This window comes from Narcine bancroftii, chromosome 9 (genome assembly GCF_036971445.1).
Source record: "Narcine bancroftii isolate sNarBan1 chromosome 9, sNarBan1.hap1, whole genome shotgun sequence".
Lineage (NCBI taxonomy): Eukaryota > Metazoa > Chordata > Chondrichthyes > Torpediniformes > Narcinidae > Narcine > Narcine bancroftii.
In genome coordinates this window covers 50,030,990-50,051,994 of record NC_091477.1, presented here as the reverse complement: position 1 = coordinate 50,051,994, position 21,005 = coordinate 50,030,990, and the positions used below count along the sequence as shown (strand labels likewise).

Here is a 21,005-nt window from a genome sequence, read left to right as displayed (position 1 = left end):
GGCGACCGGGAGAAGTGCGCTCGCGCTGTGGAAGGGCCGTCCGGTGCCAGTCGCGTGGGGCTCGCGCTGCCCGGGGGCCATGCGCAGCCTGCCATGGCCGTCGCGCCGACAGGAAATCACAGGCGCTCGACAGGTGGGAGAAGTGACTGGTTGTGCGGGGAGCCTTCCAACTGGCTTGCCGGCTGATGACATCGACAGACTTCTCGTGTTACAATTTCTCATGTTACAATGGGGAAGGATGTGCAATGAAGGGGGAGGATGGTGGGGGTGACATTACCAAAAAACAGCATCGGCTCTCACTGCAGGGCAGGCCACCTCTAATACATTTTTGAAATGATCTTGCGGGCTAAATATTTGGCCTGCGGGCCAGAATTTGACATGTGTGATCTCGGTGAAAAGTTAATACCTTTGCTGTTCTGGCCTGCAGAATTCAATTCAGTGTTGCTCCCAATTCAACCTTAATTCATAATCTCGTACATGGTAGCATGAGACTGTGAATAATCAGATGCTATAAGAGGAAAATGATTGTAGAGCTCTGTTTTGATGAATGCCACTTTGGCAGGGGGCTTCATTCTTGGCTATGAACTAAAGGTTGCTGCAGTCAACGTAAACAAGTCTGGGATCAGAGTACACTAAGTTAGAGGTGCTGATTTTTGTCTGAACATTTGGATATCAAAAATCTCATTGTATTAGCTGAATAGTGGCAGAAGTTTTGATGAAACTTCGATCAGGATTTATCGCTCTGCTTACACCATTCAAACTGACTGGTGTGGACCTTCCAGCTGTTTAAGAATAAATCAATTACAGGAAATAGAAAAAGTCCAGATTTTCCTTGTAAAATGCACTTTCATGGTTCTTAAGACACTCCCCAGTCTTGAATCTTAACCACAGTCTCCCTCTTCAAAAGCTCAAATCACAGAAGTACAAGTTTGACTTTTTAGCGAGGAGCTCACTTTGAACAGGTGCATGAGACAAATGATTAGTGATTATTGGGAGGACCCTTGAGCCTGCCCACATCCCTTTCCCTTCTCATTACTTAAGTATGAAATACCACAGTAACACTTCAGAAAGTTGGTAATGCTGAAGATGCCAACGTTTGGTAGAGATATCAGATTTAGGATGCAGTCTAAGTTACTCAGAAGGTCTCAATGGTGCTAAATCAGAAGAGAAGATCAGAGAATGTACCCTCTGTTTTCTGCCCTATGCCTTTTTCATAACTCAACACACAAAACTGATTGTCTGACTGTCACACCTCTGTATGAGCTCACTACGCCAAAATTATATTTCCCATAAAACAACAGGGGAGAGAGTAATATAAAAAGCTATATATAAAGTCATGCACTCATCCTTTTATTGAACAGTCTACAATATCAGGAAAAACCACCCCAATTCAAGGTTAGAGATTCTACTTCCTCAGGACAGGCTTGATATCAGCTCAGGAAAAGCTAGTCATTGGGTTAACAGATCCAAAACATATCTTGCTTAGGGTTGCATAGTTAACAGAAATTAATGCTACACTATTACAGGGCTTGCGACCCTGGTTTCAAATCTGACTTATGGGGCTGGTTGGTTAATTAGTCCCATGGATGTTATCAGGCAGTGAGATCTCGAGGGCAGGAAGAACCTGTTACCATGCTAGATCTTCAAATTTTAGCATGGTTTTTAATTCTAAGAAATCTGATTTGGAATGTGTTAATTTTGAGACACTAAGATGAACATTACTGCACAAATGTTCTGACATCTGCCCATAATGTATTTAGCAAAGTGATTGTAAAGTAATGGAACTGAATTTTGGGTGTAAAATGGACAGTGATGCCACAGTGTTTGTTAAGTATTCGGAACCAAATACAATTTTACATCCTCGTGTATTTTGTGATTTTACTTCCATCAGGTCTTCACTTCTCTTGGGCAATGAGGATGCAAGTTGGAAGTAGGTGATAAATGTAGTCATTTAAATGAAGTATCTCTCTGGATGAGATTAGAAGGAGGGGATGTATTTATCTCTTGGTCATGATGTAAAATTCCTTTTGTACTGAACTTGTACAGCATTGCGTGGGAATCTGTGCTTTGCTGATTGGAATTTGAGAATGTTATTCAATAATTTAATTGCAGCACTGCATCTGACCCAGAGGGTTTTAATCCTTGGCCTGTTATCTCTCCCCCTTAGCTCGAAAGTGAGATTGTAAAGCTGAGAAGATAGAGTGCGATTGAATTAATTTAGGATTCACAATTCCACGTCAACTACTAACTATTGTTTTCTGAATAGATGAGTGTAGGGGTTACAGTAGGAATCCAGAGCCCCGGGAGGAAATCCACGAGGACATGGGGAGGATGTACAAATTCTATATAGACAGTGCTACATTTGAAACCAGGGTCGCAAGCCCTGTAATAGTGTAGCATTAATCTCTATATTAACTGTGCAACCCTAAGCAAGATATGTTTTAGATTTGTAAAGGTCAGACTTGGCCTTGGAGCATCTTAACGCTCAGTTTGATAGCATTGGTCGGAGAAAGATTACCAGAGAGACTTGGGCAAGTGGCATAAACTCAGTATATTGGGAAGCAAGGGAGGGAGGAAGAGAGAGGGTGGGAAGAACTGGGACATTTGAAGAGAGAATACAAGTAAGGCAACAAGTCATTTACATTTACAATTGCCCAGTTCAAGATATTGATAATGAATTTAACGGTGTTAATTAGTTGCTACCTTACACTGCAGTAATTGAGATAGATTCAGTAACATATATTGGACAATTACCTAATATCAGAAAGTTGATACTTCCTCCAGTTGAATTATTAATATTTAGCTTAGTTAATTTCAGTGGTGTACACTCAATTTTGTTTCCATTAGATCAGTTGTTATCTGGTGTGATAGAGACGTCAGAAAGGTAGACAGTCAGAATTTCCTTTTCCAGATTCAAAATTTCACATACTCAGGGACATGCATTTTGGATCAGGAGGGTAAGTTTAAAGGAGATGTATGGGACACATGTAGCAGACATTCCAGCTCATGCTGCCCAATTAACCTACAGGCTCCAGTACATTTCGAAGGGTGGGAAGAAACTGAAGCACCTGAAGAAAACCCATGCAGACACAGGGAGAATGTACAAACTCCTTACAGTGTGGGATTCCAACCCTGGCCCCGATCACTGGCACTGTAGCGCTATGCCAACCATGCCACCCTGTTTCTTACACAGAGAGTGACAGGTGCCTGGCACAATGGTGGAAGCAGATATAATAATAGTGCTTAAGAGGCTTCTAAATGGCCACACAAATATGCAGGGAACAGAGAGATATGTTTCATATGAAAGCAAGAGTTTCAGTTTAATTTGGCCGTCAGGTTGGGCACAGAAATATGGGTCTGTTCTTGTGCTGAACTGTTCAATGTATGGTTAACTAATTGCAGAATGAGGCTGCCCAGCCTGTTCAGACCATACACTAAGTTCACTTAAGAGCAAGCTAGATGCTCCCCACCACCACCCTCTCCACATTTCCCTGCAGATGCATTCCTTTTAGACACTTATCCAACTAACCTCTGACATAAAAATGCATCTGTCTTCAACCCAATTGTTTGAATTGCATGCCTTGGAGGCCTGAGCTTTGTTTGATGCTTAATAACGGCACTCACACATTTTATGGCTCTGGCACTCTGCGGTATCAGTGGTGATATAATTTTTCTGCTGTGTAATTTCCCCAGGTGCTGTGTTTGGTTATCATGTTTGTGTGCAGTTCCTTCTGCGGCTGACTGAATTGGTGCCAGCCTGTTAATTTCATTTTAATGACTATGTTAAAGCAATACAGCAAGGAATTAAGCATAAACTCATTTATCATGTGCTACCAGAGCAAGTTAGCCTCTAGCTTGGTCCAGCACCTTTACTTTGTCTTCAAGTGTGGTATTAACATTTATATCATTTCTCTCTTTATAATTCAACACAGAGAGAAACAGCATGGAACAGGCACCCGGCCTATTAAGCCTGCAGCAGGTATCCAACTCCTTGCTAATCCTCCCCTAACTCAGGTTCTCCTCCATATATTCTCCTTAACTCTCCATCTACACGTTGGGAGAAACTTTCAGCAGCTAATCAATGTCCCAACTCGCACGTCTGTTTGGCAATTGGCGCACAGAGGATACCCACAGCAGCTCCATTGGCAGCCCCGATACTTCTTCCTTCTCAACCTTCCACACTGAGACAGCCGGAGGGGCATTCCTCGACATATCTCGGAGAACTCCATGGCTTTCCATTCTCAACATTGTCAATGCTGAATCTACACTGGAATGGTAATTTCAGGCAACCAGCAGTGCGTGTGTGTGTCAGGGCTTCTGGGTTTGGTAGGATGATTCACTTGTCTTTGGCTCCCACTAGACCAGCAGACGGCAAAAGGGTTGCCCATTTTGTCAGATTTCCCAAATGGAACTCCAACCCCAATATCGTGGGCGTCACCATCACAGATCAGTTTCTCCCAATTCTCTTCATATCTGGCCCTGTCATGGCTTCCATCAAATGCTCTTTTCCTATCCATTTGATTGCAGCCAACTTAATTCTTTTCATGCTGCTTTACTGTCAGACTACACCCCACAACCATCCTCACAAGAGTCGCAGTGTCGTACACCATAGTGCACCACTCTACCTTCTTGGAAGACTGAGGGAATTTGGTATATCTCCCTTGACCCTCAACAGCTTCTACAAAGGCACCATTGAAAGATGACTTACTGGATGCATCGCAGCTTGGTACAGGAGCTGCTCAGCTCAAGAACTGAAAAAGTTACAGAATGTAGATCAGAGCATAACACAAATTTTCCTCCCCTCCATGGACTCCATCTACAACTTCCTCTGCCGAGCAAATGCAACCATCATACTGAAGGACCTGTCACACCCTGGATGCACTCTCTTCTTTCTAGAAGAAGTTCGAAGAGACTGAAAGCACATAAACAAGTAAAACACGAAAATGCTGGAGGAACTCAACGGGTCTCACAGTGACCATAAAGATATCTATTCAATGTTCTACTCCTGAGCCCTCCATCAAGCCCAGAATCCTCAAGCATCTATCCATCTCCTACAGATGCTGTGAAGCCTGTTGAATTCAACATTCAAAATTATTGTCATGACATCACATACAACCCTAAGATTCTTTTTCCTGCAGGCCAGGAAGAATTTCTACTTATTGGTAGTGCAAAGAACTGTATTCAAGAAAAGATACACATACAAAAGAGAGAAATGGAAACAAAGAAAAAATGTAAACAAACTGTGCAATGCAGAAAATAAATATTCCATCATAAAGACTGACTTGGAAATTTGAACAAGGAGGATTAAGATTACCAAATGTTAAAACTATTATAAAGCAGCCCAATTAAGATTCATGTCATCCTGTTATCAAATTGGAAAAAAATTTTGAAAACCACTGTTTTAATCGAGCCTAATGGACTCGTTATGCGCACAGTTTCAGAACTCCAAAGGATATGGGCCAATGACTATTTTTCTCAAGCAAAATATTTCAGTAACAATTGGGTCTCGAGCAGTGATTCTCAACCTTCCCTTCTGTTACGGAGTCGAGAGGACCCTATAAACCAGCAGTAGATATTCACCACAACACAGGGTTACTTAAACAAAAGTAGTTTTTAATTATAATTGAAAAAGAAAACAGAATTAAACTTTAACTTATTACTTAACCTACTTACTTAATCTACCTAACCTACTTAATCCCCCCTCTAATACTAAGCGCAGGTGTGTGTAATGTCTATTTAAGATTGGAAAATTTCTTTGGATCACAGTCCAATCTCACTGGTTGCAGGCAATTCTTGTACTGTGCACAGAAGTTAGCATTAACAAAGTTCACCAGTCTTTAGTGCTTAACAGGCAAATGGTTTCCACTCAGGAGGGTTCTTGCTGTTTTTCAGAGAGAGATTCCTTTTCCAGGACATCCGCAACTGATTCCTTCTCAATCAGTCTTGTTGACAAAACTTTCCCCCTTCAGGGTTCGGCAGATGATCCTCTTTCTTTCAGGTCACCTTTCAGACCGCCAGTCTTCTCCTTTGACAAGGCACCCTTCCAAAGTTTGCTAGCTTTGTCCTTCTGGAACTGATTTCTGGAATTTTGTCCTTCTCTCTCTGTTTCACACACTCCATCTCTAAGAGCAAAACTCTTCTCCCTCTGCCTGCAAAGATTACATGCTCTCCCAGGCAAACTGTATGTTGCTACTTTGTTGCCTCTTGCAAAAAGCACTCTGCAAAAGTCCTGCAAATATTCTGTGTTTTAAAATATGTGTGTGCAAGCTGCTCTTAGCAATTCCTCCCAAATCACCTCTAAGTTCTCTGTCACACTTTCCCACCCACATCCCATATCCCACCTTAAGCAATCCCTTTCTAATCACAGAGCACTGATGGCATAGGGATTACTTAAAGTGGGATGTGAGTGGAAAAAAAAAAGGTTGAGTGCTTGGCCAAGGAGCAATGTGAAGACAACAACTTACCTCAGCACTGCTATTTCCACACTAGTAGCATGGACCAAACTCTTTCATTAGGTATCATCATAACGTATGTTCAAAGCAAAGCAGATCATCAATGATTAATGAAAGATTGGTGATGTAGAATAATCGCAAGATTACTCTTTGCTTTTGCCTTCAAGTAAGCAATGCTCTAAAGATAATGTTACTGAGATGCATCAGTCAAGGTCAGAGATAGGCAATGTGAGTCTTAGTCTAATCATGACTAAATTATCCTTCTCCTTGTCCCATTGGGTTGCTGACACACGCAATGCCTGCTATTGAACTGAGCCATGGGTCTGAACTGATATTCGTCCTGAGCTATTCATTCATTTGCTGTTTGTCAACTTATACTGTGCACATATACAGTAGATGCCAAGAACTGTCTCCATAATAATACAATATCAACACCAAAAGAATTCCTTCATTTCTAGAGGACATGAGGCTGCAGTTTTTGTAAAATACAAGCGTTCTTTCTGATTCCTACCCAATACAAGAGCATCACCTCAATTTCTGCCTGGGTAGCCTTCTGAGCTTAACACCACCCCCCCACACCCCCCATTTAAAAAAAATTATTAAATTTAGACATGCAGGACGGTAACAGGCCATTTCAGCCCACAAGCCAGTGCCGCCCAATTAAACGCAATCAACTTACAACTCCCAGTGCATTTTGAAGGGTGGGAGGAAACCAGAGCACAAGGATGAAGTGCATGCAGACACAGGGAGAACGTACAGATTCCTTACAGACAGCATGTGATTTGAACCCTGGTCCCAATCGCTGGTCCTGTAATGGCACTGTGCTAACCACTATGCCAAATGAGCTACCCATTTGACTGTTGATCTGTACTCCTTCCCCTCCCCATTCTTTCCTTCTCCCAAGCCTTGTAATTCAGGACTCAGGCTAGAAACATCAGTTATATATCTTTATCTCCTATGGACACTACAAGACCTGCTGAGCTCCTCCAGCATTTCTGTGTTTTAACTGCATCTGCACATTTTTTATTTTTCTCTCAACACCAAATTCTCCAATTTCGAGGAGGTCTCTCTTTATTTCTACATATGAACTACCCTGTCAGTCTGCCATTATTTTGCCTCAACATTTCTTGTACACTTTGTTAGGTGTGTGTGTGTCCAGCTGTATGGGCTGAACCCTGAACCTGTGACTGCTTCCTCCCAGATATCCCCATAGGATATCAACATGCAAGCTGTGGTGACATGTTAAGGTGATTAAAGCCTATTAATCATGATTCTCTGTCTGATTGTGGCTGATTGGGAGTGCAATAGTAGGTTAATGTGTTGGCAGCTGCCCCCATTAGTCAAGTCAAGACAAGTTTATTGTACAACCTGATGAAATAGCATTTTCTGGTCCTCAGTGCAAAGCACACAGACAAATAATACTTATGTAGGAAGAGCACTCACAAATACAACTAAATAAATAAATATTGTTTCATGAACATGAGAGTCTCGGATGTCTAGTGTGAGCAGTTCCTTTGGTCATTCAGCAATCCCATTGTCCGTGGAAAGAAGCCCTAACAAGCAATCTGCTGGAGGATCTCAGCAGTCGAGCAGCATTGGGGGATAAAAGTGCTCAATGCTTCGGATTGGAACTTTTCATCAAGGCGGAGATTGCTTGACCTGCTGAGATCTTCCAGCAGATTGACATTGCTGATGTAAGGCCCAGGCCTGAAACGTTGGTTGCCCTTTGCTTCCTCTGGATTCTGAGTGGCCGACTGAGGTTCTCCAGCATATTTGCCCTCCAGCCCACGGGTGGTTGCTCCAGATTCCAGCATCTGCAGTGTGACCCTCGTTTTGATTAACCCTATCAGATATTTCCTTTGCTCTCCACAAACCTCCTCCCACCTTTTCAGCTTCTTGTATTTCCCTCTTCCCCAGTCTGATAAAATGTTCCAGAATTGAAACATCGACTGTTCCTCTTTCCATAGATGCTATCTGATCTGCCGAGTGATTCTTGTGTTATCATATCAGGTGTCTAGAATCTGTTTGTTTTTATTTATTTATATCCCTCCTCCTACTACAGACCAGGCTCCATTAAATGGTATATTCTCGGGGGTAGTAAGGAAATACAATTTACTATAGGTTCCCTCTCACACCTAGTCTACTAGTTCAAGGGAAGTTGCTCTTGGGCCTTGCAAACTGTAATTATTTATGAGATCATATTCTGTGATAGAAGAGCAACATATTCTTTTTCAATATTTTATTGCAATTGAAACTCTGGATCAGAAAATGCAGAAAACATATTAAAAGTTTTAAAAAAAAGGAATACATTACACTTATATCATACCAGTTCATCCAAGGTACCCTGCATTCTCCGTCAAACAAATTATTATAGTATTATTTTAATATAAAAATAAAATCTAGACCCACTACCAAAAATGAAGCTGTTTGGCAAAGAGGGGAACAAAAAAAAATCCTTATTGGAATAATGAATTACCTTATGAGTCAAGACCTCTGCATCAATACCAAATCAAAGATTTTGAAAGTAATTCAAAAAGGGTCCCCACAGTGTTTGAAAATTGAAATTCATATCAGAAATTGAGCATCTAATCTTGTCCAAATTTAATCATGACATAATACCATGGGGCAATCATGACATAATACCATGGGGCAACATTCTTCCATTTAAGCAACTAGCCATAAGAGAAATAAAGGCTAATGTATGCAAATCAGATGCCATTATTCAACTCGCTCCAAAAATACCAAACAAGGCAGTTAAAGGATTAAGCTTAAAATTAACTTTAAAGGTACAGATAAAGTTTGAAATACTTCATTCCAGTATTTCCCAAGACTCTTGCATGTCCAAAACATATGAATTAATGAAGCATTGTGGCCGCCCTTCATAGCCCCCTCAGGGTGCCTCACAAAATGAAGGAAGAACACGACAATCCAGCAGGCTGTATGAGGCCAGCAGCACTGCCCTCGCAGATCGCAAATGACCACGCCCCTCAGCTTGAGAATAACAGCAGTACTGCGAGTCCAATTAACTACACTCAACTGGGGTTTGTATCGTTCTTTTTGGGAACAGTGTGTTCTTTTTGAGCTAACCTGCATACAGCTATAACTCCTCCTCCACGATAGGCTCCACAGAGCCATAGCTTGTAGCAGGTACTTACAGCACCTACATTGTGGTATGTATCACAACGAGGAGATACATCCATATAGAAGCAAGATAGATTGACTTTGGACATGTGAGCCCTATGAACTACTTTAAATTGTAGGAGGGAGTGGCGGGCACATAAAGATGAGGTGTTATCTAATTTAAAAGTTTCTTCAGAGATTAAAAACCGTTGGTCCTGTTCCCAAGCTTTTTTAATTTTATCTGAGGGAGCCTCTCTTATTCTCAAGAACATATCATAAATGTCAGATATTTTATAATGTCATTATAAAAAGGTTGTAAATTAAAAATTACATCTATTAAATTCTTATCAATGTTCTTAGGAAATGTGTATAATTGAGATTGCAAAAAAATCTCTAACCTGTAAATAACAAAAAAATGAGTATTTGGTAAGCTATATTTAACTGACAGTTGTGCAAATGAAGCATTATTCCCTCAATAAATTAACCTTTAAAATATTTAATGCTTATCATATTTTATGTCAATCATGGAAGGTTTAAAGAAATAATTAGATAAAAAATAGGACTAGAAAGAAAAATCTCAGTAAACCAAAAATGTTTTCTAAATTGTATTTAGATGCTCAAAGTGTGTTTAACCACTGGATTGCCAGTAACTTTATTTAAAGATATGGGAAGTGAAGATGCAAGAAGAAAAATAATAGAAAATTTTGTAACAGAATTAGATTCTAAAGAAACCCATATTGGAGAGTCTTCAAGGTTAATTTAATATGACCAAAATGTAAAGATTTTGTATATTGACTGTCCAATAATTGAACCTATGTTTGGTAAGGCGAAACCTCCATTCTTTTTAAGTTTCTGTAGGACTTTATTTAGGTGAGGGTGTTTATTCTTCCATATATGAGATTGAATCAAGGGAATTTAAAAAAAGACAGGAATAAAACAGGCAAAGGCTGGAAAAAATAAATAAATTTAGGTATTATATTCAATTTAATAGAAATTATTTGACCATCCAACGATAAAGAAAGGGATGACTAACTTGATAATGCTCCTCTTATGCATTTTATTAAAGTGAGAAAATTTTCTTTGACTCAGTGTTTATAATTTTTAATAATTGATACACCCAAATAAGTAAATTGATTTCTTAATATCTTAAAAGGAAGGTTAGTATTTATTGGTGCCAAATTATTCAAAGAAAAAAGTCCACTTTTATGTAAATTTAACTTATAACCTGAAAATTGACTAAAATGAAAAATTAAAGAAAGCATAGAAGCCAATGAAGTCGCGATTAGAAATAAAAAGCAGTAAACCATCAGCATTATTCAATTTCATTTTCTCTAGTTGTATCATTTCATTTTTTTTAAATGCTTCGCTTGTTTACAAGATAGTTTGAATGGGATCTTTGAGATTGGATGCAGTTGGCAGTGAGAAGTGACGCTGGATGAGGGCATGTTGATTGGTAAACTTGACATAGAAAGCCTGTGACAAGGGAGTTTGGCAAGACATCATTTGCCTAATGCCTTCCATGGATACACATTGACCCACATGTAAGGATCATGCAAGAGAACAACATCTTTAGCAAATCTTTAGAGTTTGGCTGGTGCCCATACTCACTGGGATTAATTTTATTTTAAAATAAAGAAATGTTGGAGACATAATTTAGTATGTTGATACAGTATATTTATCATTAGGAAAGTGTTGAAGATGATACTGGTAGATTTGTATAAAACCATACAAATGTATCACATACAGTGAGGAAATCTGAATGTAAATTCTATTTGAGATAAACTGAGTAGTTTATCATATGAACCTCATATGATTAGCATGAATGACGCGGTTCCCTAAGTTTCCCCTGCAAGTTCTTACGTAAGCACCAAACAGTACTAAATCTTTTCAGAGTGAATAAACTCACTCCATGTTGCAAACTGTGGTTTATGTCCTCCCTCAGTGATAAGCCCTTGAAGCTGTCTTTGGGTTGATGCTTGAACTCCTAGTTGTCAACTATTTTAATTCCTTTCATGTCTGTCCTCAGTCTTATCCATTACCAGGATAAAGCCAGTTATCATCTTGAGGGACACCACCTTATTTGTCTCCTGTACAGCCTTAAACCCAATGCAATGAACTTCAATTTTCTTAATTTTGATTATCCCCACCTCCACCTGGTTTTCAACCCTTCCCACTCCTGTTCTTACTTTTCTCTCTAACCCTCTCCCCCTCCATGCATCCCAGCCATCTCCCACATGTCCTGTCTTTTCACCTTTCCCACATTCTGTCCAAAATCCTATCAACTCAGCTCCTCACCAGCATCTTACCCCTTGATCATCTTCTTCCTACTTTATTCTCAATAAAGGACACCGAACCAAGACATTGACTGACCATCTCTATCCATGGATACTGCCTGGCACACCGAGTTACTCCAGCAGCCCTGAGGCACAGCAGTGTTTTCACAAGCTGCTTGGGATAGCATGTTCATCTCCACTGTCAAGTAAACATCTCCTTTGGCAGGTTTATTTTGTTCATAAAGTGGGAAATTTCAGGATACCATCTCTCCTTTATTCATCCTTCTGGGCTTTTGACTTTTTCATAATTCAAGATCAAATTTTCCCTTGGAATTAATGTTCTGGAAAGACGCATTATTTCTTTTGGGCTGATAGATTTTTCACTGATTTGCTGAAGGGTAACAGTGTCTCTGAAGGGTCTCTCTTCTGCTTCTTTCTCTCATACTGTAAGAGGTGCCAGGCAACACTAATGGTGACTCTATTTCTGCCTTATGGCAGGTAGAAGGCAATTTCATGTAATATTACATGTATCATGACACGACAATAAAGGAATCATGAACCTCATATGATTAGCATGAATGGCGCGGTTCCCTAAGTTTCCCCTGCAAGTTCTCACGCAAGTACCAAACAGTACTGAATCTTTTCGGAGTGAGTAAACTCACTCCATGTTGCAAACTGTGGTTTATGTCCTCCCTCAGTGAAAATATCATTTCTGTCATCTCACAACCCAGTGTTACAACACATTTTTCCACTTAAATCCTTGGTTCATCAATTGTACCATAAATTAGTTGCCGCTTAACTGTTTTTATTCAAGAGAAGTAACATTATTAATAAACATCGGTCTCCTGCTTCAACTCAAGACAATCATATTCTATTGTCATGAACGAGCCATGAAATTCTGTGTTTCCTACTCTAATTAATTCATATTAATCTAATTCATAATTTCAACTCAATTAAGCCATCTAAGACATGGAACACAATGGGAACACTTCTGATAACAATGTGCAGAGACTTAGGTCAGATTCCCATTCTGAAACAAGGTCCTACATTCTTTCATCTCAATTACATTTTCTGTATCTAGCTGAAGAAATGGATGATACTTTTAGAGCACCACCTCACAATTTCCCATAGAAACCTACTTAGCAAAACTCTCTGTTTAATTAAAACCCCAAGTTTGTTTACATTCACTTGAGAGGAGATTAGCAGCATCTACAAAAACAGGCACTGCCATCATTAGACAGTCACATTCCACCAACCCCCACCCCATACTTCAACACAGACTCTAGCTGGACCTGAATTTGAGGCTTTAACGTTCTATCTCTGAGGCAAGAAGAGCTGCCACAGTTGATGTCATGGGGCAGGTAATGAAGATTGGAGTTCCTACCTGTTTTGCACCATGCTCATAGCCATCCAATCAGCAGGGTAGACATTCTTTTTTATCAGATCCATGAACAAGATGAAAGTTTCCATGAAGAAATCCTGAGGGAATATCCATTGGTTAGGAACATGTGACAAAACCAGTGATCTACAAAATTGACTACTATATAAAGTACTGAAATAAATGACCCGTCACCTTGGTTGAAATTCATCTAATTATTGCTGCATCTCAGTGATTTTCCCAATTGTAATCTTCCTTTGAACCGGGAGTTCAATGTTTTCATAATATAAATGGACTATAATCTCATATTCAAGAGGCAAAGAAGACCAAAAATGAACACTGGAGAACTTTACATTCCTCTGACGATAAAACTATGCTGTGCCTGAAAATTCCTTGACTTTGTAGGTGACCTGGCAGTTGAGCTGTAATGTTAGTATTGAGAAGATCGTACTGTGGGCAAACATCCTATCATTGAATATCCATAATTAATGCCAACTGTGACATCAGTCTTGGCTCATTGGAAACTGCCTATCTGTATGGTCAGTGTCCCGACCTTTATGCCTTTTTGCTCAGTGTACTAATATGCCCTTTCAAATTGGCTTGTCAAATAGAGTCAAACTGGCAACTTACTAGGTTGAAGACCCAGGCACAGGGTTATTTGAATGGTCAGAATGGGCAAGCCCAGTCAAAATTTACCTGGGTCCAAGACCGACCTCAGAGGTGGTCAGGGAACCCAGTAAAACTTTCTCGGGTGTCCTCCTCTGCCTATTTGAAAGGGGAAATGACTCACCCGATTACTCTGGAACTTTAAACAGAAAGGACACAGGGAACAGTGGATTCCCTGTGGCTGCGTGACGCGTCAATCATCATATCATCGCAGGGGCAGGATCCTCCTTAAACTGCCGGGTTGGCGATTTAACTTGTAGGTTAGGCTGCCATTTGAAAGGTGCATACACGACCCAGTCATCTCACCTGGGTCCCAGGAGGGCGACCTGGGTGCTGCAATTTGAAAGGACCTAGTGATGATGTCAGTCCCTGACCAAGGCCATCATCATCACTGTACATGTTTCTTATACTGCCTCTGGAACCCAGTCACAAACACAGCAATCCTCACATATCAATAGCAAATAAAAGAGGCAGAATGGTTGGCATAGCGGTTAGATGGGAGACAGTTGGCATAGTGGTTATCACAATGCCTTAATAGCATCAGTGATCGGGACCGGGGTTCGAATCTCATGCTGTCTGTAAGGAGTTTGTATGTTCTCCCCGTGTCTGCATGGGCTTTCCCCAGGGGGCTCCGGTTTCTTCCTACTGTTCAAAACAGTAGGGTTGTAAGTCAATTGGGTGGCACGGACTTGTGGGTCAAAATGACCTGTGTCTAAATTTGAAATTTAAATAAAGTTTAAGAACTTTAAACCATTCCTCAAACATCAAGAACTCCCATTCAGGCAGTTTGAATGCAGTTTAGCTGCAGAGAAAAATCAAGTAGGCCTATGAAAATGACAGCCCTTGATGTGAATAGTCTTTCCCACAGTCAGAGTGTTTTAAGGATAACACTAAGACTGTCTGGCCCCATTGATCTCATGGAGAACTTTTAACATCACACAAAAGGCAAGAACAGCACAAATAAGGGAAGAGAATATGGAAATCCCGTCCGAATCCCTGAGGTGTTTGAAACAAATTTAAGAGACAATTCTGGCTGTTATTTACAGGACACACATTTTGCATGAGATGATCTACCGCTCAGCAAGATATCTGTCTAACTCTTGCTGGCAGAGCTGGGGGAATGTAGCTTGCACCTCTGGCTTTGATACAATGAATCACCCCTCCTGCCCAAGAGATAACTCAACTACAGAAGATATCAATTGATTCCAATAAAATCAACTCATGCACACTCTCCTAAAGAAAATATTGGAGCATATAATGTAAATCTCATCAAAATTTTCTGCTCCCCTTGCAAACATGTTTCTCAAAACCCTTGCCCTCTGAATCAAACCAAGAGAAGAGGGTTCAGATTTCTCGTGGATGACGTACTCCTATAGAATTTGGAGCAGATTTATGTCACATGTTGCAATTTCTTCTGATATCCTTCAAAACATTGAGAATTTTCTCAAATGAAAAAACGACTGAGACCAAGTAACAAATAAAAGACTTGAGAAATTAAAAGGCCAATTGTTAATGGCATTGCTATTCTCACTAACAGCAAACTAAAAGGTCGGTTGTAACTAAACCAATGGGAATATCATCATCATCGAATAGCACCTTAATATCTGTCTCTCCAACCAAGTTTGGATTGAACTTGGCCTGAGTGGCAGTGACAGGGGCCCTCCCAGTCATATCCTTCATGTACATCCAGAACATTATCCACAATGTACATTGTCCCTGAGATGACTGAAGTGGAGAGGAGACAGTTGCCTATTTCTTTGCAGAATACAGTTTTGCGAAGAGATATGGAGAAAAAAGCAAGGATCCTTGTCACAGTTTATCCCCAGCAGCAGTGTGACAGAGGATTCTCTGATATACAGGCTGTTCCTGGAGATGCACACATAGTCAGACATCGAGGACTGCTGGAAGATCATCAACTTGGTTAAATGTGCACTTAGACCTGCCTGAAACTGATTGGTCTTTCAGCCCTTGGAGATGTTGGTGCAGGAATGCTGCCAACCTATGCATTCCAGGCTACAGGAGTACCTGCTGAGGGATGTACTGAGGTTTAGTGCAGCCATGAGGGAACTGTGGCAAAGCATTGTAGTCTAGAGTCCTTTCATTACCAGGAACTGAGGGGCTGAGACCAAAAGGAAGCCCCTCAAACAACAGAGCGGGAAGTAATGATAAGATGCCACAGTAGTGATAATTTTATAAATAGAAATGAATGAAAGAATGTATAGTGATGGAAATGTATGGCTACCAAACTAAGAGACATTGAAGGGGTTTCCTTTTGTAAATAGTTTTTGTGAATAAAGTTTACTTTTGGTCCAAAAAAACTATCCTTTTTTCTCATGCTCTCTTAATGTCAAATGTTGCCTCAAGACACCTTTGCAAAGTGCATTGAGATGATGAATATGTAAGCACAATTTCTTATTGCTGTCCTTCTGGAACTTTCATTTTCATCCCAGTCATGTTTTTTCCCCCCTGAAGGTATATTCACACCGCAGGCCCAACATGTTCGTTGGCTTGGGAAATGAAGTTACAGTGACTATGTAAAATCATAGGGCAAATCCATCGTCCTGTTGGGACCATAGGAACAATGGATTTGCTCTGAATTCTGTCAGTACACTTGTTCCCTTGTTGAAGTGCCCCCCTTGCTTTCTAAAACCCTGATTCTTTGTGACCTTCCTGCTGGTTATAATGCCAGTGTTTTTACTTTGTTTTGCTGCTTTGTGTATTTTATACCGTTCATGCATCAAAGAACTTTTGAATACTTTTGATTAAATATTCAGAAAAAAATATAAAAGTATTGATGTTTACAAGTTACAACAGTAAAACAATTCCCTGGGAAGCTCAGATGAAACAACCTGAAGTTTAAATTCAATGTAGGTAATAGAAAAATACTACACAAGAAATAAGAGCAAGGAATAGGCTCTTCGGACCTTGTGAGCTGCTCTTGTATTTAATGAAAGCATAACTGTTTAGGATTTCAATAATTCTTCTCAGCTTTATCCCATATATCTCATTTGCTGTAAAATCCAAAATTCTATCAACTTCAACTTTGAATATGTGCTGCCACTGAGCCTCCACAGCCCTGATCGGTGGGTGAAGAAATTTATTTTCATTCCGCTGTTCAATGAATGACAACTTCCCATTTTAAAATCCCTGGAAGTCCAACATCGGTTCTTTCACCTCTTTTCTTCCCACCACCCTGATGGCCAACAATCTTCAAAAGGGCACAAGAATTTGGAACAAATAATGAATGGCAGGAACAAATCTATGGGTTCGAGCAGCATTGGTGAGAGGAAAAGAACTTGTCAGCATTTCCGATTGAAATCCTTCCACAATACTGCAGTGGGAAAAAAGGGAAACTTCTTCAAAGTCAACATGCTTTGAAAGGACCTCACGGTAGAATAGTAAACATATGAGACCATGGTTGTTGGAAACTGAACCAAAGACAATCAGCTGGAGGAACTCAATGGGTTGAGCAGCCTCTGCAGAGGAAAAGGAATGATCAACATTTTGGGGCAACATCCTTCATTAGGACTGAGCAGAGATCTCCTTCCAGCCTGTTGAACAGTGGTCCCATCTTATTGGTGATAGGTGAACCTCTTTATGGAGCACCTGCACTCAGAACATAGAGGCAACTCAGGGCCAGTAATTTTACCTCTCCATCCTTCTCTTTCTGTGGCCTTTCCTGTTCTCTTATAGTGAAGCCCAGTGTAAACTTGAGGAACAATAGCTCATCTTCTGTCAGAGTGTGTAGCACATAGTCCTTCTGGACTCGGTGTCAAATTTTGCAATCTTCGGTTGACTCACTGATTTTGATCAGAACCAGTAATTTCTGCTATAAATAATCCATCTGTGCAATTGAAAGACTTATTTTTCTCGACATTAGCTCAGTCTGAATCTTCTGGGAATGAGCCACCACCACTTTTCTTTCATACATTTGTATTCTCATCCTCTAACTTTCTTTAGTTCAGAGATTTAGTTCCTTTTTTTCACTATTACTACTTCCATTTTACCAATTTACTGCTCTGTTTTTGCAACTTATTGCCAAGATAACCCCAGCTTTACCAAATATGTGAAATTCCCTTTCTCCTACAACAATACTCCCACACCACTTCACTCACCTTCTCCACAAAGATCTAACATAGTTTTTCTCTTTTCCCCAATTCTGACAAAGGAGATGCAACCTGAAAGATTATTATTCACACTTTCCATGAATGTTGCCTGACTTGCTTATTTTTCCCTACATTTTCTGCTTTTATTTCAGATTTCAGTCATCTGCATCTTGTAGTTTCTCTGGAGTGCTAAATTCTTGCTTATCAGACTGAAGGATGGTAGATGGTGATGTTCTCTTCTGGGAGGGAGGGATGTCAGTGCCATTTTTGATCATATATTAATGACTTGGATTTGAGTATGTGGGTTTTATTTCAAAGTTTAGAGATATCACAAAGTGTACAAAGTTCCGATTATCCAAAATTGGATTTTTCTCAGTTATCCAAAATTAAGAAATAAGGATATCAAAAATCCTTATTTATCTAAAACATTTTCAGAGATGAACTGATCGTGGATGTAGGGCTCCTGGCACCCGGCAGCAGCGGACCTCAGTGGGGACCTCAAGCTCCCAGGCCAGAGTGGAGCCCTCAAGCTCCTGGCTCGAACTGGGCCTCAGTGGGGAGATGTCAGTGATTGGCAGTGGGCAGCAATTTTTTTTGGTGAGAATTAAACATTATTTTAATGCTTAAACAGCCTTACCTTGTTGTTTAAATGCCATTACAAGTAATTTGCTGTGGCTACAGGGCCATTTTTAAAAAAAGACTGGTTCTACGATAAAAACATTTATCCAAAATAGGCCCGATCCCGACCATTTTGAATGTAGCAATTGTATTGTACACTAGAATCGCCATTATCCAGCACCTACGGGGATCATGATACCTCACATCCAAATTTTCCGGTTGACTGAGCTACAATGCCTAACTAAGACACCTGCATTAAGAATACACAGTTTAAAAGACAAAAGACAATGTAAAAAGTAAAGTAATTTGAAAAAAAAATCAGTATAGTATTATTAATTATATAAAGTTTACTTTAATCAGGTAATTTCTGTAACGTACAAAATTTAAATTCGACCCCTGTTTGCTGTTGCTGTAACAGTTTTGTGCTACTCGCTACCCGCTACCCTGCCATCATCATAATTAACCTGCCCTCCCCCAAGTTTACAGATAAAGCATTACTAATATATCCAAATCAAATAACAGTAAAGATTCTTACTAGGCAAAGATAGGGAGATGCTTTGGCAGAGTCGTCCCAATAGGCAAGTGGCATTGACCGGCTCTTTATCCTGGGAGCTGCTATTTCATTCAAACACCACTTTATTCAAACTTTATTCAACTTGCTGCTGTGGGAAGGATACAATTGGAGCACTCTGTTGGCTGAATGTTTACTCCCATCTTCACCAAGGGGTTGTGTGTTGTTTCAGACAACAATTACTTCTGCCATTTTAAATATTAATTTAAATTTTTATTCTTGTTTACATTAAGTTTTATGTATTCATTTCTTTCCTCATTTTTTTTTTTGCCAGTTGTTTGGGCTTCCCGTTGATTGAATTCCAGAAAATGGGTATTCTACCGTATATGGAGGATTGTAATATATGTCAAGCTGACTGAATGGAGCAGACAAATAGCAGGTGAAATGAAACACAGAGAAGTGCGAGATGATCCACTTGGGCAGAAGAACACGAAAAGACAATGCAACTGTGAAGTAGGCACATCAACGTTCTCAAGGGTCTGAGGTGATTTGTCATGCCGTCGAATACTCAATTGTATTTCTGCATGTACACTGTGGAAGGTATGCTGGTGTGTCGCATCACAGCCTGGTTTGGAAACTTGAGTGCACAGGTGGCTGCAGAAAGTGTCAAACCCAGGTAAGTCCATCACAGGCACTGACCTGTACAGTGAAATCACCTACTTGAGGCGCTGCCTCAAGAAGAGAGCCAACATCATAAAAGAAACCCAGGACCCTTGCCATGCTCTCTTCTCACTGTTACCTTTGGGTAGAATGGTCTGAAGCCAGAAGTCCAGCACATCTAGGTTTATGAACAGTAATTTTTTTTTACCAATAGCTATCAGGCGGCTCTACAAGTATGGAAAAAGGAATGCATCAAAGATCTATACGACGACAAAGAATGAGAGGACACCTTTGATATTGGCAAGAGGGACGAGGACCCAGAAATAATGAAAGAAGTGGGATATGCTATGAAGAAAATGCAAAAGGGGAGATTATCAGGATCAGATAGCATTCCGATTGAACTGTAGAAGATTTTGGTGCAGAGGAATTAGTAATCATATTGAATAGAATATCTTTGGCTTGGCTTCGCGGACGAAGATTTATGGAGGGGGTAAAAGTCCAAGTCAGCTGCAGGCTCGTTTGTGGCTGACAAGTCCGATGCGGGACAGGCAGACACGGTTGCAGCGGCTGCAGGGGAAAAATGGTTGGTTGGGGTTGGGTGTTGGGTTTTTCCTCCTTTGCCTTTTGTCAGTGAGGTGGGCTCTGCGGTCTTCTTCAAAGGAGGTTGCTGCCCGCCAAACTGTGAGGCGCCAAGATGCACGGTTTGAGGCGATATCAGCCCACTGGCGGTGGTCAATGTGGCAGGCACCAAGAGATTTCTTTAGGCAGTCCTTGCACCTTTTCTTTGGTGCACCTCTGTCACGGTGGCCAGTGGAGAGCTCGCCATATAACACGATCTTGGGAAGGCGATGGTCCTCCATTCTGGAGACATGACCCACCCAGCGCAGCTGGATCTTCAGCAGCGTGGACTCGATGCTGTCGACCTCTGCCATCTCGAGTACTTCGACGTTAGGGATGAAAGCGCTCCAATGGATGTTGAGGATGGAGCGGAGACAACGCTGGTGGAAGCGTTCTAGGAGCCGTAGGTGATGCCGGTAGAGGACCCATGATTCGGAGCCGAACAGGAGTGTGGGTATGACAACGGCTCTGTATACGCTTATCTTTGTGAGGTTTTTCAGTTGGTTGTTTTTCCATACTCTTTTGTGCAGACTTCCAAAGGCGCTATTTGCCTTGGCGAGTCTGTTGTCTATCTCATTGTCGATCCTTGCATCTGATGAAATG

The 21,005-nt window shown here is 40.7% G+C and overlaps 1 protein-coding gene across 1 annotated transcript in view; it reads right to left on the bottom strand.

Moving 5' to 3' along the window:
- Nucleotides 1-21,005, bottom strand: part of LOC138743573 (dedicator of cytokinesis protein 2-like) — a 699,740-nt gene that overhangs the window by 168,841 nt on the left and 509,894 nt on the right. The window contains exon 30 of the mRNA XM_069899077.1: nucleotides 13,230-13,324. Within this exon, the coding sequence (XP_069755178.1) occupies nucleotides 13,230-13,324 (95 nt within the window). The remainder of the gene's footprint in view (nucleotides 1-13,229; nucleotides 13,325-21,005) is intronic.